The 26,512-nt window shown below is 44.9% G+C and overlaps 1 protein-coding gene across 1 annotated transcript in view; it reads right to left on the bottom strand.

Moving 5' to 3' along the window:
* The window catches only part of LOC122919625 (cytochrome P450 2A4-like), a 55,094-nt gene extending 30,623 nt beyond the window's left edge, over positions 1–24,471 (bottom strand). Inside the window, exons 1-2 of the mRNA XM_044268757.1 lie at positions 24,226–24,471; positions 4,716–4,878 (exon numbers count right to left, since the gene is read on the bottom strand). Coding sequence (XP_044124692.1) covers positions 4,716–4,878; positions 24,226–24,405 — 343 coding nt within the window. The 5' untranslated portion in view covers positions 24,406–24,471. The remainder of the gene's footprint in view (positions 1–4,715; positions 4,879–24,225) is intronic.
* Between the last annotated feature and the right edge of the window lie 2,041 nt (positions 24,472–26,512).

Raw genomic sequence — 26,512 nt, 5'->3', positions numbered from 1 at the left:
GCAGTATTTTTAATGCCGGATCCGGCACTAATACATTCCTATAGAAAAAAATGCTGGCATTCAGGCAAGTGTTCAGTTTTTTTGGACGGAGATAAAACCACAGCATGCTGCGGTATTATCTCCGTCCTGAACATTTAAAAGGACTGAACTGAAGACATCCTGATGCATCCTGAACGGATTGCTCTTGATTCAGAATGTATGGGGATAAAACTGATCAGTTATTTTCCGGTATAAAGCCCCCAGGATGAAACTCAATGCCGGAAAAGAAAAACGCTAGTGTGAAAGTACCCTATGCCATTTTGTGTTTTTTTTTTAGGGTACTTTCACACTTGCGTTGTTAGATTCCAGCAGGCAGTTCCATCACCGGAACTGCCTGCCGGATCTGGAAATCCGTATGCAAACGGATAGCATTTGCATCCGGATCTGGATGCGGATACGGCCGACAAGTACATTGAAACACTGGATCCGTCTCCCTGGTGTCATCCAGAAAAACGGATCCAGTATTTAATTTTCTCACATTTTTTTAGGTCTGCGCATGCGCAGACTGGGAAACGGGAACCTGCAAAGAAATGGCTTAAATGGATGACAGCTGATGCAACAGGATCTCTCTTCTTCTGATGGATCAGAAGAACGGAAAGCTAAACGGTGATGTGAATGCACCCTAAATCTGACGTGTCACTTTATGTGGTAATAACTTGGGAACACTCTTACTTATACAACCAATTCTGAGATTGTTTTCTCATGACACATCATACTTCATGTTAATGGTAAAGTTGAGTCTATAAGTTTTTCATTAATTTATAAAAAAAATCCCACATTTTCCTAAAAATGTGAAAAATTAGCAATTTTATCAATTTGAAATTCTCAGCTTTTAAGACGGATAGTAATACCTCATAAATATACTTATTACTTAACATTTCCCATATGTCCGCTTTATGTTGGCATTATTTTGTAGATATCATTTTTTTTTTTTTATATATATATAAGTCTTAGAAGAAATTTTTACATTTTTTATAAAGTTTGCTAAACCTATTTTTTAAAGGACGAATTCAGTTTTGAAGTCACTATGTGAAGTGACCCCATGTTGGAAACTACAACCCCCAAAGAATATTTTAAGGGTGGTAGGGAGCACTTTGTTTCATAGAAAAAATAAACACTTGGCTGAGAAGATGAAAAATTGCATATTTTACAAGAAAATGTCACTTTAGGCCCAAATGTTTCACTATTCATTATCCATTTTCTCCTGAGCACACCACAGGGCTCAGAATGAAGCACAATATTGTTTTTGACTGGCAGATTTTTCTGGAATAGTTTTTGGGTGCCATGTCACATTTGAAGAGACCTTGATGCACCTCTAGAAAGGAAACCCCAAAAAGTGACCCCATTTTGGAAACTACACCTCTCAAGGAATTGATCTAGGGTTATAGTGAGCGCTTTAACCCAACAAGCGTTTCATAGAATTAAGAAACACTTTGCAATAAAATGTTGCTTTAGCCCCAAATTTTTCATTTTCTCAAGGCATAACAGGAGAAAATTCACTCCATATTTTGTCATGCGTTTTTTCCTGAATACAGAAACACCCCATACAGGGAGTGCAGAATTATTAGGCAAGTTGTATTTTTGAGGATTAATTTTATTATTGAACAACAACCATGTTCTCAATGAACCCAAAAAACTCATTAATATCAAAGCTGAATATTTTTGGAAGTAGTTTTTAGTTTGTTTTTAGTTTTAGCTATTTTAGGGGGATATCTGTGTGTGCAGGTGACTATTACTGTGCATAATTATTAGGCAACTTAACAAAAAACTAATATATACCCATTTCAATTATTTATTTTTACCAGTGAAACCAATATAACATCTCAACATTCACAAATATACATTTCTGACATTCAAAAACAAAACAAAAACAAATCAGTGACCAATATAGCCACCTTTCTTTGCAAGGACACTCAAAAGCCTGCCATCCATGGATTCTGTCAGTGTTTTGATCTGTTCACCATCAACATTGCGTGCAGCAGCAACCACAGCCTCCCAGACACTGTTCAGAGAGGTGTACTGTTTTCCCTCCTTGTAAATCTCACATTTGATGATGGACCACAGGTTCTCAATGGGGTTCAGATCAGGTGAACAAGGAGGCCATGTCATTAGATTTTCTTCTTTTATACCCTTTCTTGCCAGCCACGCTGTGGAGTACTTGGACGCGTGTGATGGAGCATTGTCCTGCATGAAAATCATGTTTTTCTTGAAGGATGCAGACTTCTTCCTGTACCACTGCTTGAAGAAGGTGTCTTCCAGAAACTGGCAGTAGGACTGGGAGTTGAGCTTGACTCCATCCTCAACCCGAAAAGGCCCCACAAGCTCATCTTTGATGATACCAGCCCAAACCAGTACTCCACCTCCACCTTGCTAGCGTCTGAGTCGGACTGGAGCTTTCTGCCCTTTACCAATCCAGCCACGGGCCCATCCATCTGGCCCATCAAGACTCACTCTCATTTCATCAGTCCATAAAACCTTAGAAAAATCAGTCTTGAGATATTTCTTGGCCCAGTCTTGACGTTTCAGCTTGTGTGTCTTGTTCAGTGGTGGTCGTCTTTCAGCCTTTCTTACCTTGGCCATGTCTCTGAGTATTGCACACCTTGTGCTTTTGGGCACTCCAGTGATGTTGCAGCTCTGAAATATGGCCAAACTGGTGGCAAGTGGCATCTTGGCAGCTGCACGCTTGATTTTTCTCAGTTCATGGGCAGTTATTTTGCGCCTTGGTTTTTCCACACGCTTCTTGCGACCCTGTTGACTATTTTGAATGAAACGCTTGATTGTTCGATGATCACGCTTCAGAAGCTTTGCAATTTTAAGAGTGCTGCATCCCTCTGCAAGATATCTCACTATTTTTGACTTTTCTGAGCCTGTCAAGTCCTTCTTTTGACCCATTTTTCCAAAGGAAAGGATTGCCTAATAATTATGCACACCGGATATAGGGTGTTGATGTCATTAGACCACACCCCTTCTCATTACAGAGATGCACATCACCTAATATGCTTAATTGGTAGTAGGCTTTCGAGCCTATACAGCTCGTACTAAGGCTACTTTCACACTAGCGTTCTGCTGTCCGCTCGTGAGCTCCGTTTGAAGGAGCTCACGAGCGGAGCAGAACGCTTCCGTCCAGCCCTGATGCAGTCTGAATGGATGCGGATCCGCTCAGACTGCATCAGTCTGGCGGCGTTCAGCCTCCGCTCCGCTCGCCTCCGCACGGCCAGGCGGACAGCTGAACGCTGCTTGCAGCGTTCAGCTGTCCGCCTGGCCGTGCGGAGGCGTGCGGATCCGTCCAGACTTACAATGTAAGTCAATGGGAACGGATCCGCTTGAAGATGACACCATATGGCTCAATCTTCAAGCGGATCCGTCCCCCATTGACTTTACATTGAAAGTCTGAACGGATCCGCTCAGGCTACTTGCGCACTTAGAAGAAATTTTTCTAAGTTATAAATGCAGACGGATCCGTACTGAACGGAGCCTCTGTCTGCATTAATATGATCGGATCCGTTCAGAACGGATCCGATCAAGCGCAAGTGTGAAAGTAGCCTAAGACAACATGCATAAAGAGGATGATGTGGTCAAAATACTCATTTGCCTAATAATTCTGCACTCTCTGTATGTCATCGTGAACTGCTGTTTGGGGGCACAACAGTGACATTTTTATTTGTTTATTGACTGAGCTATGTGAGGGTTTGTTTGTTGCAGGACAAGCTGTAAAACAGTTTTACTACTTGTCAAGCCTCTCCTGAACAACAAACAACGTCAGAAGCGTCTTAGCTGGGCTAAAGTTTTAGTTTGAGGCCTTGATTTTTGCGACATGACTTTTTTTTCATCTGTATCATTTTGGGGTAAATTAAGCTTTTATGGTCGCTCGTTAATAAATTTTTTCAGTGGCGAATAAATTAGCAATTCTGGCATTTTTTGTTGCTTTTGTTTTTATATGGAGGGGATAATTTACATTATATGTAAGTAGTGTTACTTAGATTGTGAGATTTTATTTTTGCAATTTTTATAAAAAATTTCAATGGCATTGGAATTTTTATTTATTTATTAAATCTTTTGATTGCTTCTAAAATGTAGTGCACTGTCCTTCTAGTACATTGCATTTTAATGTCAGTGCTATGCTGACGTTGACCAGCCTGCTGGAAAACACTTAAGGTAGGCTTGGGGCCTACACCAGGTCCCAGCTAGACTTTACACACATGGGCACCCTGCAATCACATTTCAGGGGTGCTGATGGGAGACAGAGGGAGTCCACTCCTTTTGTCACTGCTGATATGAGGTGGGCGCTATTGCAATCAGCATGTAAGGGGTTAAACAGCCCGGATTGGCACTTCTGTTAAAAAGAGGAGAGCAGCTCTCATGTGAGAGCTAAGCTCTCGCTCTCCACTGTGCAGCGCTTAGACCGGGCTATGCCTCTGTGAAAAGGCGATTGCCCAGCCTAAGGCTCCTTGGTGACTACTGTAAAAATGCATATTGGTGGTCCCTAAGGGGTTAAGGACAAACCTATTTATGAAATAGCCATAAATTCCCTCAACTGTCATTTGCTTTTTAAAAACTGTAAGAGAAATAGGATTTCTGTCTATTATAGAGATAGGGCTTGTGTACATTATAGAATAATCAAAGAAATCAAAGAAAATAAGATATTTTTATATTAGTCATTTACTTTATTAGCTTACCAAAGTCCTTTGAAAAAAACTCTCCTACTCCTGTGTATCCTCTGTCACTAAATGCATCGCTGCGGTCCACCAATGATTCCTTCACAGCATCATACCCAATCAGTACTATGACCTGAAGGTTGCCTATGTAGAGCGTATAGACAGGTCCATACTTCTCACTCAGCTAGACAGATATAGAAAACATAAAAAGTAGTGAGTGTAACATGTAGGTTGTTTTCATATTAGAGTATTACAGATCTGAGCAGGAAATATATACTTACAGATGAGGATCTTGTCCAGTGAGGTCAAGAACACTTTAGTTATAAGAAGGTTTGGGAAAGGCTTTCTGGAGATCGTGAGTTAGGAGACGATTCCTGCACAGACTAGTAATATGCTATCAGGTAATTCTGTGAAAATGGGGTGGTGGGTACATTTTTTAGAATTCCCTTTTAATAGCCAGAGAGGAGAACAGCTATAAGATCAGCCCTCTGGAGGACCCAACAGGTCCATGTATTAATTCAGCCTATTCATTTCAGTACACACCATATAATACTTAAATTTCCACTGTGGAGGGGCTGCAGGCACATTGAGCACTTGCTGTTGGGTTTCTATAGCTAACTGCTGATTGGTGCTCATGACAAACCATCAGCTTCTTGGCAAGGAATCCTTTTAACAAAACTAGCGGGGAAAACTAGTGGGGAAAAAAAGGGCTTATTAGCCATTGTGTGGTAAAGTGTGAAAATTACAGCCCTTTTTGGCAAAAAAAAATATATTATTTGCCGTTCAGCTGTGCAGTTATATGTTCTAAAGGCCTTTTTGGCGTGTATTAGTAACTAGGGATGAGCGAACTCGAACTGTATAGTTCGGGTTCGTACCGAATTTTGGGGTGTCCGTGACACGGACCCGAACCCGGACATTTTCGTAAAAGTCCGGGTTCGGGTTCGGTGTTCGTCGCTTTCTTGGCGCTTTTGTGACGCTTTCTTGGCGCTTTTTGAAAGGCTGCAAAGCAGCCAATCAACAAGCGTCATACTACTTGCCCCAAGAGGCCGTCACAGCCATGCCTACTATTGGCATGGCTGTGATTGGCCAGAGCACCATGTGACCCAGCCTCTATTTAAGCTGGAGTCACATAGCGCCGCCCGTCACTCTGCTCTGATTAGCGTAGGGAGAGGTTGCGGATGCGACAGTAGGGCGAGATTAGGCAGATTAACTCCTCCAAAGGACTTCACTTGATTAATCGATCGATCTGCAGCTGTGCATCATTGAGCTGCTGAAATTCAAATGCTCACTCACTGTTTTTAGGCTGCCCAGACCGTTTGTCAGTCACTTTTTTCTGGGGTGATCGGCGGCCATTTTGTGTCTTGTGCGGTGCTGCGACCAAGTGCATCCAAGCTGCGACCAAGTGCATTTAACCCTCAATGGTGTGGTTGTTTTTTGGCTAAAGCCTACATCAGGGTGAAGCTGTCACACCAAGTGCATTTAACCAGCAATAGTCTGTTTATTTTTTGGCCATATACTACATCAGGGGCAAGCTGCGCCCGTCACCAAGTGCATTTAACCCTCAGTAGTGTGGTTCGTCAAGCTGTGACACCAAGTGCATTTAACCAGCAATAGTCTGTTCATTTTTTGGCCATATACTACATCAGGGGCAAGCTGCGCCCGTCACCAAGTGCATTTAACCCTCAGTAGTGTGGTTGGTCAAGCTATCACACCAAGTGCATTTAACCAGCAATAGTCTGTTCATTTTTTGGCCATATACTAAATCAGGGGCAAGCTGCGCCCGTCACCAAGTGCATTTAACCAGCAATAGTCTGTTCATTTTTTGGCCATATACTACATCATGGGCAAGCTGCGCCCGTCACCAAGTGCATTTAACCCTCAGTAGTGTGGTTGGTCAAGCTATCACACCAAGTGCATTTAACCAGCAATAGTCTGTTCATTTTTTGGCCATATACTAAATCAGGGGCAAGCTGCGCCCGTCACCAAGTGCATTTAACCAGCAATAGTCTGTTTATTTTTTGGCCATATACTACATCAGGGGCAAGCTGCGCCCGTCACCAAGTGCATTTAACCCTCAGTAGTGTGGTTCGTCAAGCTGTGACACCAAGTCCATTTAACTAGCAATAGTCTGTTCATTTTTTGGCCATATACTACATCAGGGGAAAGCTGCGCCCGTCACCAAGTGCATTTAACCCTCAGTAGTGTGGTTGGTCAAGCTATCACACCAAGTGCATTTAACCAGCAATAGTCTGTTCATTTTTTGGCCATATACTAAATCAGGGGCAAGCTGCGCCCGTCACCAAGTGCATTTAACCAGCAATAGTCTGTTCATTTTTTGGCCATATACTACATCAGGGGCAAGCTGCGCCCGTCACCAAGTGCATTTAACCCTCAGTAGTGTGGTTGGTCAAGCTATCACACCAAGTGCATTTAACCAGCAATAGTCTGTTCATTTTTTGGCCATATACTAAATCAGGGGCAAGCTGCGCCCGTCACCAAGTGCATTTAACCAGCAATAGTCTGTTTATTTTTTGGCCATATACTACATCAGGGGCAAGCTGCGCCCGTCACCAAGTGCATTTAACCCTCAGTAGTGTGGTTCGTCAAGCTGTGACACCAAGTGCATTTAACCAGCAATAGTCTGTTCATTTTTTGGCCATATACTACATCAGGGGCAAGCTGCGCCCGTCACCAAGTGCATTTAACCCTCAGTAGTGTGGTTGGTCAAGCTATCACACCAAGTGCATTTAACCAGCAATAGTCTGTTCATTTTCTGGCCATATACTAAATCAGGGGCAAGCTGTGCCCGTCACCAAGTGCATTTAACCAGCAATAGTCTGTTTATTTTTTGGCCATATACTACATCAGGGGCAAGCTGCGCCCGTCACCAAGTGCATTTAACCCTCAGTAGTGTGGTTCGTCAAGCTGTGACACCAAGTGCATTTAACCAGCAATAGTCTGTTCATTTTTTGGCCATATACTACATCAGGGGCAAGCTGCGCCCGTCACCAAGTGCATTTAACCCTCAGTAGTGTGGTTGGTCAAGCTATCACACCAAGTGCATTTAACCAGCAATAGTCTGTTCATTTTTTGGCCATATACTAAATCAGGGGCAAGCTGCGCCCGTCACCAAGTGCATTTAACCAGCAATAGTCTGTTCATTTTTTGGCCATATACTACATCAGGGGCAAGCTGCGCCCGTCACCAAGTGCATTTAACCCTCAGTAGTGTGGTTGGTCAAGCTATCACACCAAGTGCATTTAACCAGCAATAGTCTGTTCATTTTTTGGCCATATACTAAATCAGGGGCAAGCTGCGCCCGTCACCAAGTGCATTTAACCAGCAATAGCCTGTTCATTTTTTGGCCATATACTACATCAGGGGCAAGCTGCGCCCGTCACCAAGTGCATTTTACCCTCAGTAGTGTGGTTCGTCAAGCTGTGACACCAAGTGCATTTAACCAGCAATAGTCTGTTCATTTTTTGGCCATATACTACATCAGGGGCAAGCTGCGCCCGTCACCAAGTGCATTTAACCAGCAATAGTGTGGTTATTTTTTGGCCATATCCCAGTCTAATTCTGTCACTAAATCCATACCGGTCACCCAGCGCCTAAATACTAGGCCTCAAATTTATATCCCGCTAAATCTCTCGTTACCGCTGTCCTGTTGTGGCTGGGAAAGTTATTTAGTGTCCGTCAAAGCACATTTTTTGTTCTGGGTTGAAGTACAATTCCCAATTTAGCAATTTCATAATTTAGTGGTTCCTGCTATATCAGAGCTATTTGAAATCTATCCCTAAAAGGGTATATAATATTCAAGGTGCACATAGGGTCATTCAGAATAACTTCACACACACGCTACTGTGCATTTCCAAGTCTAATTCTGTCACTAAATCCATACCGGTCACCCAGCGCCTAAATACTAGGCCTCAAATTTATATCCCGCTAAATCTCTCGTTACCGCTGTCCTGTTGTGGCTGGGAAAGTTATTTAGTGTCCGTCAAAGCACATTTTTTGTTCTGGGTTGAAATACAATTCCCAATTTAGCAATTTCATAATTTAGTGGTTTCTGCTATATCAGAGCTATTTGAAATCTATCCCTAAAAGGGTATATAATATTCAAGGTGCACATAGGGTCATTCAGAATAACTTCACACACACGCTACTGTGCATTTCCAAGTCTAATTCTGTCACTAAATCCATACCGGTCACCCAGCGCCTAAATACTAGGCCTCAAATTTATATCCCGCTAAATCTCTCGTTACCGCTGTCCTGTTGTGGCTGGGAAAGTTATTTAGTGTCCGTCAAAGCACATTTTTTGTTCTGGGTTGAAGTACAATTCCCAATTTAGCAATTTCATAATTTAGTGGTTCCTGCTATATCAGAGCTATTTGAAATCTATCCCTAAAAGGGTATAGAATATTCAAGGTGCACATAGGGTCATTCAGAATAACTTCACACACACGCTACTGTGCATTTCCAAGTCTAATTCTGTCGCTAAATCCATACCGGTCACCCAGCGCCTAAATACTAGGCCTCAAATTTATATCCCGCTAAATCTCTCGTTACCGCTGTCCTGTTGTGGCTGGGAAAGTTATTTAAGGTCCGTCAAAGCACATTTTTTGTTCTGGGTTGAAATACAATTCCCAATTTAGCAATTTCATAATTTAGTGGTTTCTGCTATATCAGAGCTATTTGAAATCTATCCCTAAAAGGGTATATAATATTCAAGGTGCACATAGGGTCATTCAGAATAACTTCACACACACGCTACTGTGCATTTCCAAGTCTAATTCTGTTAGTAAATCCATACCGGTCACCCAGCGCCTAAATACTAGGCCTCAAATTTATATCCCGCTGAATTTGAATACAATACATTGGGCCAAATAATATTTTTGTTGTTGTGGTGAACCATAACAATGAGAAAAACATCTAGTAAGGGACGCGGACGTGGACATGGTCGTGGTGGTGTTAGTGGACCCTCTGGTGCTGGGAGAGGACGTGGCCGTTCTGCCACATCCACACGTCCTAGTGTACCAACTACCTCAGGTCCCAGTAGCCGCCAGAATTTACAGCGATATATGGTGGGGCCCAATGCCGTTCTAAGGATGGTAAGGCCTGAGCAGGTACATTCATTAATCAATTGGGTGGCCGACAGTGGATCCAGCACGTTCACATTATCTCCCACCCAGTCTTCTGCAGAAAGCGCACAGATGGCGCCTGAAAACCAACCCCATCAGTCTGTCACATCACCCCCATGCATACCAGGGAAACTGTCTCAGCCTCAAGTTATGCAGCAGTCTCTTATGCTGTTTGAAGACTCCGCTGGCAGGGTTTCCCAAGGGCATCCACCTAGCCCTTCCCCAGCGGTGAAAGATATAGAATGCACTGACGCACAACCACTTATGTTTCCTGATGATGAGGACATGGGAATACCACCTCAGCATGTCTCTGATGATGACGAAACACAGGTGCCAACTGCTGCGTCTTTCTGCAGTGTGCAGACTGAACAGGAGGTCAGGGATCAAGACTGGGTGGAAGACGATGCAGGGGATGATGAGGTCCTAGACCCCACATGGAATGAAGGTCGTGCCACTGACTTTCACAGTTCGGAGGAAGAGGCAGTGGTGAGACCGAGCCAACAGCGTAGCAAAAGAGGGAGCAGTGGGCAAAAGCAGAACACCTGCCGCCAAGAGACTCCGCCTGCTACTGCCCGCCGCCATCTGGGACCGAGCACCCCAAAGGCAGCTTCAAGGAGTTCCCTGGCATGGCACTTCTTCAAACAATGTGCTGACGACAAGACCCGAGTGGTTTGCACGCTGTGCCATCAGAGCCTTAAGCGAGGCATTAACGTTCTGAACCTGAGCACAACCTGCATGACCAGGCACCTGCATGCAAAGCATGAACTGCAGTGGAGTAAACACCTTAAAACCAAGGAAGTCACTCAGGCTCCCCCTGCTACCTCTTCTGCTGCTGCCGCCTCGGCCTCTTCTGCTGCTGCCGCCTCGGCCTCTTCCTCCGCCTCTGGAGGAACGTTGGCACCTGCCGCCCAGCAAACAGGGGATGTACCACCAACACCACCACCACCACCTCCGTCACCAAGCGTCTCAACCATGTCACACGGCAGCGTTCAGCTCTCCATCTCACAAACATTTGAGAGAAAGCGTAAATTCCCACCTAGCCACCCTCGATCCCTGGCCCTGAATGCCAGCATTTCTAAACTACTGGCCTATGAAATGCTGTCATTTAGGCTGGTGGACACAGACAGCTTCAAACAGCTCATGTCGCTTGCTGTCCCACAGTATGTTGTTCCCAGCCGCCACTACTTCTCCAAGAGAGCCGTGCCTTCCCTGCACAACCAAGTATCCGATAAAATCAAGTGTGCACTGCGCAACGCCATCTGTGGCAAGGTCCACCTAACCACAGATACGTGGACCAGTAAGCACGGCCAGGGACGCTATATCTCCCTAACTGCACACTGGGTAAATGTAGTGGCAGCTGGGCCCCAGGCGGAGAGCTGTTTGGCGCACGTCCTTCCGCCGCCAAGGATCGCAGGGCAACATTCTTTGCCTCCTGTTGCCACCTCCTCCTTCTCGGCTTCCTCCTCCTCTTCTTCCACCTGCTCATCCAGTCAGCCACACACCTTCACCACCAACTTCAGCACAGCCCGGGGTAAACGTCAGCAGGCCATTCTGAAACTCATATGTTTGGGGGACAGGCCCCACACCGCACAGGAGTTGTGGCGGGGTATAGAACAACAGACCGACGAGTGGTTGCTGCCGGTGAGCCTCAAGCCCGGCCTGGTGGTGTGCGATAATGGGCGAAATCTCGTTGCAGCTCTGGGACTAGCCAATTTGACGCACATCCCTTGCTTGGCGCATGTGCTGAATTTGGTGGTGCAGAAGTTCATTCACAACTACCCCGACATGTCAGAGCTGCTGCATAAAGTGCGGGCCGTCTGTTCGCGCTTCCGGCGTTCACATCCTGCTGCTGCTCGCCTGTCTGCGCTACAGCGTAACTTCGGCCTTCCCGCTCACCGCCTCATATGCGACGTGCCCACCAGGTGGAACTCCACCTTGCACATGCTGGACAGACTGTGCGAGCAGCAGCAGGCCATAGTGGAGTTTCAGCTGCAGCACGCACGGGTCAGTCGCACTACAGAACAGCACCACTTCACCACCAATGACTGGGCCTCCATGCGAGACCTGTGTGCCCTGTTGCGCTGTTTCGAGTACCCCACCAACATGGCCAGTGGCGATGACGCCGTTATCAGCGTTACAATACCACTTCTATGTCTCCTTGAGAAAACACTTAGGGCGATGATGCAAGAGGAGGTGGCCCAGGAGGAGGAGGAGGAGGAGGAGGAGGAGGAAGAGGGGTCATTTTTAGCACTTTCAGGCCAGTCTCTTCGAAGTGACTCAGAGGGAGGTTTTTGGCAACAGCAGAGGCCAGGTACAAATGTGGCCAGACAGGGCCCACTACTGGAGGACGAGGAGGACGAGGATGAGGAGGAGGTGGAGGAGGATGAGGATGAAGCATGGTCACAGCGGGGTGGCACCCAACGCAGCTCGGGTCCATCACTGGTGCGTGGCTGGGGGCAAGAAGAAGAATTTATGTGTAAAATTTGGTCTATAATGTTGGTGACCTTCAGAACTTTTAAATACACATAGATGGCGCCTAATCCCCACAAACATATAACTATGTATAAAGCGCAATGGGATATAGCGATACCCCTAAAGGACGAGTACTCAGCGATACCTGTAAATATAACTTACTTTGGTGGGGGGCTGTCAACCGGTATAAAGGCACCTGTGGCAGTGGCCCCCCAAATAGGAGAAACACAAATGTATAACAGTGTTTGATATTTTGAAGTGAACTAAGGTACTCACTTCACTGGGGGGGCTGTCACATAGGTCAGGTGTCACAACTACCTAGGACAGTGAACCCCCCTCGCCTGGGTTGCTGTAATTCACTTGAGAAAACAGGTAGATAAAAAAGGTGTAGTTTTTACTCACTTCACTGGGGGGCTGCCAAACAGGTGTAATGCAAGTTACCTGAGACAGTACCCCCCGGCCGAGTCTGCTTCTCACGGTCCTCAATTGGAAAATTAGAGTCCTCAATCTTTAGAATGGGTATCTTCAAGTAGTTTAATAAGGCTCAACGCGTTTCGGGGTTATGCAAAACCCCTTCCTCAGGAGCAAGGTATTGAGTAATACATAAAATAAAATCAACTTACATGTTAAATAGATTCCCTTCACCAGTGTATCAAATTCCCGCGCTCAGGGGACGAAAAAGAGCGGGAAATCCCGTTCAAGCACCGCCTCCGGTCGGTGGAACGCATCCAGAATCCGGAAGTCGCGTATCTGCCGCGACTTCCGGTTTCGTGGAACGCATGCCGGCTGCGTGTGGAACGCACGCCGGCTCAGAAGAACGTCACTTCCCATCGCTGTGCGCTCCAACTAATGGAACGCACCGGCATGGGGAGAAAAAAGACAGAGGGAGGGACGTCTTGTATTGTCGGCGTCTAGCTCTCTCTGCCAATCGCCTGCTCATGGGATCAAGGGGGAGAGGAGGAAAATATATATATATATATGTCTACCTTCTACCAGATTAATTAGAATTTTATATAGGGACCCCTAATAAAAATTATTTCAGAGTTTGGGAATATAAACTATATAATTAAAATGTAATAAGGAAAGGTTTAAAAAAAAAAAATACATATAAATATGACAAGGGTAGTGGATGGATTATATAATGGATTTAAAAAAAAAAAAAAAAAAAAAAAAAAAAAAAAGCGTGGCTGGGGGGAAAGGCAGGACGATGACGATACGCCTCCCACAGAGGACAGCTTGTCCTTACCCCTGGGCAGCCTGGCACACATGAGCGACTACATGCTGCAGTGCCTGCGCAACGACAGCAGAGTTGCCCACATTTTAACCTGTGCGGACTACTGGGTTGCCACCCTGCTGGATCCACGCTACAAAGACAATGTGCCCACCTTACTTCCTGCACTGGAGCGTGATAGGAAGATGCGCGAGTACAAGCGCACGTTGGTAGACGCGCTACTGAGAGCATTCCCAAATGTCACAGGGGAACAAGTGGAAGCCCAAGGCCAAGGCAGAGGAGGAGCAAGAGGTCGCCAAGGCAGCTGTGTCAATGCCAGCTCCTTTGAGGGCAGGGTTAGCATGGCAGAGATGTGGAAAACTTTTGTCAACACGCCACAGCTAACTGCACCACCACCTGATACGCAACGTGTTAGCAGGAGGCAACATTTCACTAACATGGTGGAACAGTACGTGTGCACACCCCTCCACGTACTGACTGATGGTTCGGCCCCATTCAACTTCTGGGTCTCTAAATTGTCCACGTGGCCAGAGCTAGCCTTTTATGCCTTGGAGGTGCTGGCCTGCCCGGCGGCCAGCGTTTTGTCTGAACGTGTATTCAGCACGGCAGGAGGCGTCATTACAGACAAACGCAGCCGCCTGTCTACAGCCAATGTGGACAAGCTGACGTTCATAAAAATGAACCAGGCATGGATCCCACAGGATCTGTCCGTCCCTTGTCCAGATTAGACATTAACTACCTCCCCTTAACCATATATTATTGGACTCCAGGGCACTTCCTCATTCAATCCTATTTTTATTTTCATTTTACCATTATATTGCGAGGCTACCCAAAGTTGAATGAACCTCTCCTGTGTCTGGGTGCCGGGGCCTAAATATATGCCAATGGACTGTTCCAATGTTGGGTGACGTGAAGCCTGATTCTCTGCTATGACATGCAGAATGATTCTCTGCTGACATGAAGACAGATTCTCTGTTACGGGACCTCTCTCCTCTGCCTGTGTGTGTGCTGGGCCTAAATATATGCCAATGGACTGTTGCAGTGGTGGCTGACGTGAAGCCTCATTCTCTGCTATGACATGCAGACTGATTCTCTGCTGACATGAAGACAGATTCTCTGTTACGGGACCTCTCTCCTCTGCCTGGGTGCTGGGCCTAAATATATGACAATGGACTGTTGCAGTGGTGGCTGACGTGAAGCCTGATTCTCTGCTATGACATGCAGACTGATTCTCTGCTGACATGAAGACAGATTGTCTGTTACGGGACCTCCCTCCTCTGCCTGGGTGCTGGGCCTAAATATATGCCAATGGACTGTTGCAGTGGTGGCTGACGTGAAGCCTCATTCTCTGCTATGACATGCAGACTAATTCTCTGCTGACATGAAGACAGATTCTCTGTTACGGGACCTCTCTCCTCTGCCTGTGTGTGTGCTGGGCCTAAATATATGCCAATGGACTGTTGCAGTGGTGGCTGACGTGAAGCCTCATTCTCTGCTATGACATGCAGACTGATTCTCTGCTGACATGAAGCCAGATTCTCTGTTACGGGACCTCTCTCCTCTGCCTGTGTGTGTGCTGGGCAGTGGCGGATTATAATTGGGGCTTTTGGGTCGGCCGCCCCGGGCCCGGCATCGCTGGGGGGCCAAAAACCGACCCGAACGCCCACATACTGTGGCGGGGCACAGAAGCACATAGTTCCCTACCCCGCCGCCTATCACCACCATAGGCTTCAGGCCTAGTAGGCCTGTGGCCTATCTGGTGGTAAAAGCATGGCGTGCGTGGTGAAGTCATTGAGCGGCGTGCGTGATGATGTCATCGCGCACATGTATAGTGTTGCGCGCAGGGCTTTGATGTACGCGCGCCTGCCTCACCATTCCTGACACAGATAAGTATAGTATTAGCCTTTTTTTTTGTGTTTGTGTGAGGGCAAATTACTTAATTGGGGGCAGTGTGGGGGGAAATTACTTAATGAAGGGTAGTGTGGGGGCAAATTACCTAATGTAGGGCAGTGTGGGGGCGAATTACTTTATGGGGGCAGTGTCGGGGGCAAATTACTTAATGGGGCAATTTGGGGGGTTATTACTTGATGGGGCAGTGTGGGGGCAAATTTCTTTGTGGGGAAAACTACTACATGGGGAACAGTGTGGGGGGAAATTAGTATACTGGGCAGTGTGGGGGAAATTACTACATGGGGACAGTTGTGGGCGAAATTACTATATGGGGTAGTGTGGGGAAAATTACTACATGGGGACAGTGTGGGGTAAATTACTACATGGGGACAGTGTGGGGTAAATTACTACATGGGGACAGTGTGAGGGAAATTACTATATGGGGCAGTGTGGGGGAAATTACTATATGGGAGTAGTGTGGGGGAGTTGCTATTAGGGGGCATTATTTTTGGGGGCACTATACAGGCATTATTACCTAAAGCAAAATATAGGGTGTTATTATTACTGGGGGCACTCTAGGGGACATTATAACTGCTGTAGACACTATAGGGACCTTTGGAACAATTTATCAGACTGGTGTAAAGTAGATCTGGCTTAGTAGCCCATAGCAACCAGATTCCACCTTTCATTTTTGACAGCTCCTCTGGAAAATGAAAGGTGGAAACTGGTTGCTATGGGCAACTAAGCCACTTGTACTTTACACCAGTTTGATAAATGACCCCAATTATGAGAAATCTAACATATCTGTGTAACAAACTCTGTAGAGACGAGATGCGGCTGAAAGAATTTGTCATGGCGGTCTGGGTCAAACGGAGGAGAAGAGGAAAGAGAAGATCTACATGACAGGAGAAGTCACTGGATGTAACAGCTATGTGCTGCTGTATTCCCCTATAGTAGAGCTTACTCACTACTGTGACCTGCGTCTCATCTTCTCCACCAATCCGCTGTTTGAGGAGACTGCGATGTTCCAGCGAGCGTCGCAGCCTCTTTTCTCCTTACCAAGCACAGCACTGCCCATTTGATAGCACTGCGCTTGGTATTGCAGCTCAGCCCCAATCACTCAGATGGGACAGAGCTGCACCTAGGCCACGTGACCAATTAATGTGATGTCATATGGCCAAGGAAGAGACAGTGGCGCTCACAAAGCACCGCAGCCTCTTTATACAGAAAAAAAACCCGTAAACTTAAAATGGAGGGAGGGGCCCGAGTTTGGTAGACAGCCCCGGGTCTATCATACACTTAATCCGCCCCTGGTGCTGGGCCTAAATGTATGCCAATGGACTGTTGCAGTGGTGGCTGACGTGAAGCCTCATTCTCTGCTATGACATGCAGACTAATTCTCTGCTGACATGAAGACAGATTCTCTGTTACGGGACCTCTCTCCTCTGCCTGGGTGCTGGGCCTAAATATATGCCAATGGACTGTTGCAGTGGTGGCTGACGTGAAGCCTCATTCTCTGCTATGACATGCAGACTGATTCTCTGCTGACATGAAGCCAGATTCTCTGTTACGGGACCTCCCTCCTCTGCCTGGGTGCTGGGCCTAAATATATGCCAATGGACTGTTGCAGTGGTGGCTGACGTGAAGCCTCATTCTCTGCTATGACATGCAGACTGATTCTCTGCTGACATGAAGCCAGATTCTCTGTTACGGGACCTCCCTCCTCTGCCTGGGTGCTGGGCCTAAATATATGCCAATGGACTGTTGCAGTGGTGGCTGACGTGAAGCCTCATTCTCTGCTATGACATGCAGACTGATTCTCTGCTGACATGAAGCCAGATTCTCTGTTACGGGACCTCCCTCCTCTGCCTGGGTGCTGGGCCTAAATATATGCCAATGGACTGTTGCAGTGGTGGCTGACGTGAAGCCTCATTCTCTGCTATGACATGCAGACTAATTCTCTGCTGACATGAAGACAGATTCTCTGTTACGGGACCTCTCTCCTCTGCCTGTGTGTGTGCTGGGCCTAAATATATGCCAATGGACTGTTGCAGTGGTGGCTGACGTGAAGCCTCATTCTCTGCTATGACATGCAGACTGATTCTCTGCTGACATGAAGACAGATTCTCTGTTACGGGACCTCCCTCCTCTGCCTGGGTGCTGGGCCTAAATATATGCCAATGGACTGTTGCAGTGGTGGCTGACGTGAAGCCTCATTCTCTGCTATGACATGCAGACTGATTCTCTGCTGACATGAAGACAGATTCTCTGTTACGGGACCTCCCTCCTCTGCCTGGGTGCTGGGCTAAATATATGCCAATGGACTGTTGCAGTGGTGGCTGACGTGAAGCCTCATTCTCTGCTATGACATGCAGACTAATTCTCTGCTGACATGAAGCCAGATTCTCTGTTACGGGACCTCTCTCCTCTGCCTGGGTGCTGGGCCTAAATTTATGAAAATGGACTCTTACAGTGGTGGGTGACGTGAAGCCAGATTCTCTGCTATGGGACCTCTCTCCAATTGATTTTGGTTAATTTTTATTTATTTAATTTTTATTTTAATTCATTTCCCTATCCACATTTGTTTGCAGGGGATTTACCTACATGTTGCTGCCTTTTGCAGCCCTCTAGCTCTTTCCTGGGCTGTTTTACAGCCTTTTTAGTGCCGAAAAGTTCGGGTCCCCATTGACTTCAATGGGGTTCGGGTTCGGGACGAAGTTCGGATCGGGTTCGGATCCCGAACCCGAACATTTCCGGGATGTTCGGCCGAACTTCTCGAACCCGAACATCCAGGTGTTCGCTCAACTCTATTAGTAACACAAAAAAAAAGTATTTTCTGTTGTGTGGTGAAGTGAGAAAATGACAGCCCTTTTTGGCGTGTATTACTGGCCAAAAATATATATTTGCTGTTCAGCAGTGCAGTTATATGTTCTAAAGCCCTTTATTGGCGTGTATTAGTGGCAAAAAAATAAATATTATTTGCCGTTCAGCTGTGCAGTTATATGTTCTAAATCCTTTTGTGTCGTGTATAAGTAGAAACAAGTAAGGGCCTATTTGCCATTCAGAGGTGCAGTTATATGTTCTAGAGCTTTCATTGGCGTGTATTAGTGGGAAAAAAGGGCTTATTCACTGTTGTGTGGTGAAGTGAGAAAATTGCAGACTTTTTGGGGATGTTTGAATTTCCTTTTTATTTATTTATTTAATCTAACAGTATGTTAGACAGAGAAGTGCCAGTCCCTGCACAGGGGAGTGGCAGACGCCTAAATGTTTCTGGTCACAATAGAGTAAGGGGGCATGGCAGCAGGAGTTGCAGCGAGAGGCTTGAGCTCCCGGTGTCATCTAGTGGTCGTGTCTTGACCAACAACTAAGCCAAAAGTCCTTAGTTTCGTCAGACACAACCCTTAGTTGGCATGGCTCGGGAGCAGAACTGTTCTCAATACGCCACTGTCCTTTTCTGTTTCCTCAGCCAGACTAATATTATATGCTGTGGGCTCAGATCCACTATACAGCGAGGATGAGCTACTAGAGGACAGTCAGCAGCTACTGGCCAACCAAGATGTGGAGGAGACATCTGCCGCTTCCTCCAATAGGCGGGCAAGTAGTGATGAGAAGAGTGGCGTGGGAGCTGGTGTTGCGAGAGGTCAGAAACCGTTGAGGAGGACATCAGCTTGAGGACAGAGCATCGCAAGTCAGTGCACAGCATCGCATCATATCAAGAAAAGACACATCTCCTTTAAGACTGACTTCTCCATTAAGCTTTCCTTTTATTACTTATCATTGCATATAGGCTTTGGCATATAGAGACATTTTTTGTGTTCAGAAATAAGAGACTTCAAAGTAAAAACTAAGGACAGTTTGTAGTATATGGACTCTAAAGTATTTAAAGTGAAAGTCATGTATTTCTGCATTTGTCAATATTGCATTTAAAGTGAAATGTCCTTTAATATTCATATTGATTGTTATAGCATTTAAAGTAAAAATGTCTGAGCCTAGTATGACCATGCCACTATTAGAGGATACAAGGATAGATAGGGTAGAAGGTGAAGAGCAGGAGAAACTGTCTGAGTTAGAAGAGTCTGATGGAGCACTAGTCTTGCCTCAAACAAATCTAGCCCAAGCAGATGAACTGGGACGTTCATCGCGTGCCAGAGAACCGACCTCAAAGATGCTGGAAAATTTGGAGCAAGAAGCAGCTTTAAAAGAGAGTAAGTTCACCCGGATGTATGATAGGTGGAAATCATACATTAAATACATTCGTAGAAAGTTAAAACAGGAAAGTATAAAATAGAACTTGAGTGACAAGGTAAGGGCGGTGGAAGAATCTGAGTCAGAGCTTATGGCAGCATATGTCAACCTGCGGTCGTTTGCGACACCTTCCCAGGATATTGTGGAACATGGACACATGTACGCAGTCACTAAAGATTTTGTAAAGCTCATGAGAGAACTTTCATCTGCAGCAAACTTTGATGAAGTTAAAGCAAGATGGAGAATGAATGAGCTTTTTATGAGAGACTATGCTAGGTCCTTGGTGGTAACCACAGTCTCAAGTGTCCTCACGTACTTCAGCCAAAAGAAAGGAGTTGGTTGAAGAGCTTGCTGTCAGGAGAGCAGAAGTTGATATGGAAGCTGCCATCAAGGCACAGCGCCATCAAATGGAAGCTGAGATGAAAAGTCTGGAAAGAGGCAGAATGAGGTTGGGATTGTAGAAGCCATACTCAGAGTACACGAAGAGGATATGAATCAGAGTAGTCTTGTGTTCAGCTCTGTACTAGGTGAAGAAACAGACTCCTACTTTCCTCCATACTCCCAGGAGAATGGAAGAAAATCTCCAGCATTTGGTGAGGAAATAAGTCATTGTCCTTTCATTCCTGCTTAGAAAGACAAAGAGAGACCTAGTCCAAAGCTAGGGAAAAGGTGTGTGAATTTAGAAGAAAGGGACTCACTTAATTTAGAACTAAGTGAGAAAATAGAACCGGGTTATTCTATCCTTAGATATCACTGCAACGGTCAAGAAAATGTTACAACTATTGTCCCAGCAAGACAACAGAAAACAGTCCTCGCTAGACTTCCTGTTCCGGAACCCACTGTATTTTCAGGAGATGTACTAAAGTTCATACAGTGGAAGGCAAGATATGAGATGATCATTGAACATCATTGCTCTAGTCTAGTTGACAAGTTATTCTACCTTCAGAGATATGTTGGTGGAGAAGCCAAGGAAGTTCTTGAAGGTAAATTCTATAGAAAAGATGAAGCAGCCTACAAGCAAGCTTGGGAAAAATTGAATGCAAGATATTGTCATCCTTTCTTAGTACAAAGAGCCTTTAGAGAGAAACTGAATAACTGGCCTAAAATAGGTTCTAAAGAACACTTCAGACTCCAAAAGTATGGTGACTTCCTGCAAGCATGCAGCAATGCCATCCCACATGTTCAAGGACTAGAAGTACTGAACAACTATCTAGAAAATCACATGATGGTAACTAATCTACTTGAAGAAGTGGCTTCTAGATGGAATCGCTATGTGACAGTTAGATCTAGGTAAGAACTTACCAAGTTTTAAAGAGTTCTCTGAGTTTGTCAATGAGGAAGCATGGATAGAATGTAATCCAGTAACATCATCTTCCATTGTAAAATCCTTAGAAAAAAGGCCTGCAAGAGAGAAAAGATATGCAAGAGCAACTAGCTTTGCAACCAACACATCAGCTAAAGGTCCAGATACCTACAAGAGCAAGTCCAAACTCACTACTGGGAATAGTAGAGAGACAGAACCAACAAATATTCATACTACCTTCAAGTGTATGTTCTGTGGAGAGAACCATTCCATACACAGGTTCCAACAACTGAAGAAGCCCCCAGATGAAAAGAAAAGGTTTGTACTTTAGAACCAACTGTGTTTTGGTTGTCTAAGAAAAGGCCATGTTACTAAGGAGTGTAAGAAAAAGGCCACATGTAGCATTTGCAAAGGACACCATCCTACACCACTACATGAAGAACGTCCAAAGAAAGATAAATCCTCAATACCTAAAGATACTAAGGAAGGAAATAAAGTATCAGTATTCTCTTGCAGAGTGAGGGAAGGAGAAAGCAACGGCATATCAATGGTTGTACCAGTGTGCATTTCAAATCCTAAAAGGAGGAACAAGAAGGTATACGCCTATGAGCTACTGGATGCCCAGAGTGACGTCACCTTCATTTATCAAGGAATCTGCAAGAAATTACAAGTGGCTCAGAACCAGTGAAGCTCAAATTCACCACAATGACGGGGAGAGACACATTAGTGAACAGTCAAAGGGTCAAAGGACTAAGAGCTAGAGGACTTCATTCAAACTTTACATTAGATTTACCTCCAGCTTATAATAAAGACAATACCCCTCTAGATCGAGATCGCATACCTACCTATGAAACAGCCTATAAATGGGAGCACCTATGTATCTGTCATATCACACGAAATGTCCCCGCTGAAGGAGTTTGGTGTTGGACGGTTGATAGGCTACGATTGTCCCAAAGCTTTGGTACCATGAAAGGTAATCACAGGAGGAAAGAGTGAACCCTACGCTGTTCAAACTGATCTAGGATGGGGTGTTGTTGGAGGAAAATAGCAGATCATAAACTCAAGACAGGTGAAAGGATTGTGTCATCGCATATCTGTCCAAGAGTTACCAACTGTAAGTCCAGCAAAAGTAATCAAGATCCTTGAATCCGACTTTGCAGCCATAAGTTCGAAAGAAAAGAGTGTATCCCAAGAAGACAAAATTCGTACACACTCTAGAAGAAAGTATTCAGCAATATCAACAAGGTCATCTTGAAATGCCCTTACCTTATAGAGAACGACCTAATCTGCCAAATAACAGAAATCTTGCCCTAGCAAGATTGAAATGTTTAAAGAATAGGATAGGAAGAGATCACAAACTCAAAAATGATTATTTGAAATTTATGGAAGGCATCCTCGAAGAAAGACATGCAGAGAAAGTTAATAACCAACCTAAAGAAGGAAAAGTGTGGTACATCCCACATCAAGGAGTTTACCACTCAAATAAACCAGATAAGATTAAAGTAGTATTTGATTGCTCAGAAAAGTATGCTGATGGTGTTGCACCTGACTACTATGTCATAGTGCCACTCTGTGGACCTCTCATGCTGTTCCCAATCTCCCCACTTCATGACTGGACCACTATTTTGCCTTTCGGACTGGCTGACATCATTATTTATTTGACCCTTCTTCTGACCGGATCCTGTCTATGTAACAGCTGTAAGGCCTGTATGACATGGTCCCTATTTTGCATCAGAATTGGCTTATGATTTGATAGCCAAAAGCAGGAGTGGGTACGAAAACACATGCCAATATTCCATTCACGTGTCATCTCTGTTTTGGATCCAGTTCTGTTTTTTTTGGCTTTAGCAATACTGATGGATTACTGACCAAATGCTGACTGAGTGAAGGCGGATGCTCTACAGACAGGAGCCATTTTTTTGGGGTTATTGTTCTGACAATAATCAGAGGAAAGGCAAAATAATCTGTGACGTCAACACAAACTTACTGCTGACACCCACTCCACTCTGTCAGGGGGGGCTCTACTTGTATAAGCCTTTAATAGAACAGGTTCTGTAGAAATCTATGTGGAATCAGTGAATTGGTGTAAAAGGAGTACGCTCTTTCACGCCATAGTAGGATCTTGTGCCTCTGCATGGTTCTTTATACCTGCCGCTAACATTGACCTGTAAGGCTGAGTTCACACTTGAGTAATTTGATCAGTTTTGGCCCCGTAACTGCCCAAATAGTGAAGTGTGCAGTGCAACGCCTGTCATCTGCATGTCATACTGACTCACAGTATTGTTTCACTACCACAGCAGACTCCCTATGCGTGTTACTACAAGGCACAGTGTTCTGCACCACTATAAAGGCTCTCTGCAGCCAGGAAATAGACAATTTTTTACATGATTCGCCACAAATAAATTCGGATGTAACCAAATTTTTTCTGAAAATTTGGCGAACCAGCCGAATCAAATTTTTGAGAATTTCGCCCATCTTTACTTCCAACTCTTCAACATTTTTGTAGCCCGCTTTTGCACCAGCTCCATTTTATGTATATTTTTTTGTAGGTGGCGTCTTCAGAACTATACACAGTATTCTAGATGTGGCCTCACTAGTACACAGTATTCCAGATGTGTCCTCACTAGTACTCAGATCATGACTAAGAGCCAGCTGGCTCGAAACATGCCGGTCTGACCAGGGACATGGAGGGACCTCTTTCACTGCACAGTGTGTACGCTTTGAATATCCAATAAAGAACATGCAAGATTCTATCTCCTTCGTGCTGGAAATCTGTTTATCTGAATGAAGCTCACTAGTACTCTATATGACAGATCATGATCTCTCTCTTCCTACTAGTTATACCTCGAGCTTTACAGCCAAGCATCCGACTTGCTTTCTCAGCCACCTGACAACACTGTGAGCTGATTTTGAAGCTGCCTGGTATAAGGACACTTAAATACTTCTCTTCTGAATTCTTGGTTAACACAGAACCACCAATACATGGTTCCTTCTCCTCAAGTGCATTATTTTACAGCAAGAAGGAAAAATATATGTCTTTCTTTTATATTTCTGACTCCTTTCAAATCCACTTCTGTCTTTGGCACAAAATCTTGCAGGCAGATTTGCCTCACAACCTTATCCAAAAAACTCAGTGTCAGTATCCTAAGGCTTCCCTTGTCTTTTACTATATCAGCCTGACTTATGAAGTATTTCAACAACCGATTTATAGTAGGAATTGCTAAGTATCTCTCAAATAAGTGTACATACCTTAACTAAAGACTGTGGTAGCTCTGAGGTGCTCATCTGAAGGATATTCCCCAAGCCTGGTAGAGGTGTAGGTCCTGGGGGTAGGTTCTTCTGTTTGACTCTGCTCCACCATTTAATCAAATAAATTAGGAAAGCGACGCCTGTAGCCAGGAGAAGTGTTGAAGCAATGTTCAGAGCCATCCTGCAAACTAGTGATTACAGCTCTGTCTGCACTATGTCCTTCTGTATTTGTATATGAAAAGGAAGAGGAAGAGAGCAACAATCCAGAGAACATGTGATCACCGAGGACAGGCTGGGCGTGTTTGTGAGTTACAGCTGAATTGTTTTGCATTGTTGTAAATGCTAGTACAATTATAGATCTTATTTAAAAAGATGGAGTTCTTCTTATTCCTTTTTTAACTTGGGCTCTCTCTGTTTCTAAGTTAATTTGAAGCCTTAGTCTTTCAGGTTTGTAAAAAAAAATGCTGTATTCTCGCCATGAAGATGTCAGACACCATGACGGAGACCCTCATTGTAAGTCATATGACCTATCCTGCAATGTATTGTGGCTTCCATTATGCATAAAAACCACAACACATGTGTAAACAGAGCATTACTGTTTGGATCTTTTGTAAATGGCCAAATGTAGATTTAGAAAATAAACTAATCTACAGATAAATTGATAACTTTTTGTCTTTTTTTAACATGGCACTAAAAATTGAACTCAACTTATGTAATCAGATCAGATGCTACCATTAATAATGCTAAATCAGAGCTTAACCTTCAGAGCTCCCAACTCTCCTCTAACAGATGATTGTTAGGGCTCATTCACATGACTGTATTTTAATGGGGTTGCAAAAGATGCAGACAGCACACTGTGTGCTGTCCGCCACCGTTGTTCCGTTCCACTGAAAAAATATAGAGCAAGTCCTATTCTTGTCCGCAATTGCGGACAAGAATAGGGATTTCTATGATAGTGCCTGCCATGTGCGGTCCGCAAATGACCGCAAAACACTACGGCTGTCTGAAAAAGCCCTTATGCTGGTGGTCCTTGTCCATTGCTGTCCCACTCTCCTGGATGGGCATGGATAATAATCCACTGTTGTAGTTCTATCACTCTGGCACCATTTACCAAATGCAAAATACTAACTAAAGCACATGAACAATTGTTAGCTTTTCAACCTTTTTTAATTTTAACATGGTAGTAAAAATTGAACTCACACTTCTCCTGAGCAGGCACGGGTGCTACTCCACTCACCACTTATGTAATGAACTTACTGATCCATGCTCCCATGACGTGGCCAGGCACTGGTGGTCCTGTTATTCCAAGGCTGCTTCCAGGTCCTGGTCTTGCTGTGTGGCGTCACAACCCAGGGACCAATTAAAGCCGGCACTTGTTACCCGGGTGTGATGACATCAGAGCCCGGTCACGTGGGTTCTAGCGTAGTGAACCACGCATGATGACATCGACGGGTCATGTGACATGTTGGATCAAACAAATTGTGCACTGGAGCTACTCATCCAGGAAGCAGGGTATTTAAACTGGCTTCTTCCTTGAGCAATTGCCTGTGTTTGGTGTTTTCGCCGACCCCTACTAACGTTGATCCGACTGATATTTCCAACTGACCTTGCTTGTATTCCTGACTACGTTTGTGGATTTTGATTTGGCTTCTGACATGCTCTCTTGGTTTTGACCTCAGCTTAGTGTTTACTCCTCTGATCCGGCATTTATGACCTTCGCTTCTGACTTGATTTTATCTTGTTTAACATTTTGTACCTTAACGTGACTATTGCTTCTGGTATTCTGTGTGGCATCTGCATTCTCCACCTCATAATATTTAATGCCTTCTGTCTCTGTCACTATGTTTATCGTTTTGTCCTTAGAGTTTTCCTTATTAAGCCCCAGGACTTAGTTAAGAAGGGACTGCCGTCCAGTTGTAGTCTGCTGTTTAGGGCAGTCATGCAAGTAGGTAGGCACAGTAGTGCAAAAAGCTCTAGGGAGCACTGCTCCCTACCTCTCACACCTTGCCTGTAATAGTTCCTGCACTCTAGCAGCAAGCCAGGCCGTCAGTGTCCTGTGTGTATTAGGACTTGTTTTCCTTGAACCTCAGTTTACAACACTATGAGGATTAATCTTCTCCTGCTTTGTGAGCTGCTAAATCGCTGTATCAGTTGCTAATAATTTGCTCTTAGGCTACTTTCACACTAGCATTTTTGCTGGATCCAGCAGGGTCCAGCAAAGATGCTTCCGTTACTGATAATACAACCATCTGCATCCGTTATGAACGGATCCTGTTGTATTATCTTT

The sequence above is a fragment of the Bufo gargarizans genome, chromosome 9, assembly GCF_014858855.1.
Source record: "Bufo gargarizans isolate SCDJY-AF-19 chromosome 9, ASM1485885v1, whole genome shotgun sequence".
Lineage (NCBI taxonomy): Eukaryota > Metazoa > Chordata > Amphibia > Anura > Bufonidae > Bufo > Bufo gargarizans.
The sequence above is the reverse complement of the archived record's forward strand: the minus strand, read 5'-3'. Positions and strand labels throughout refer to the sequence as shown.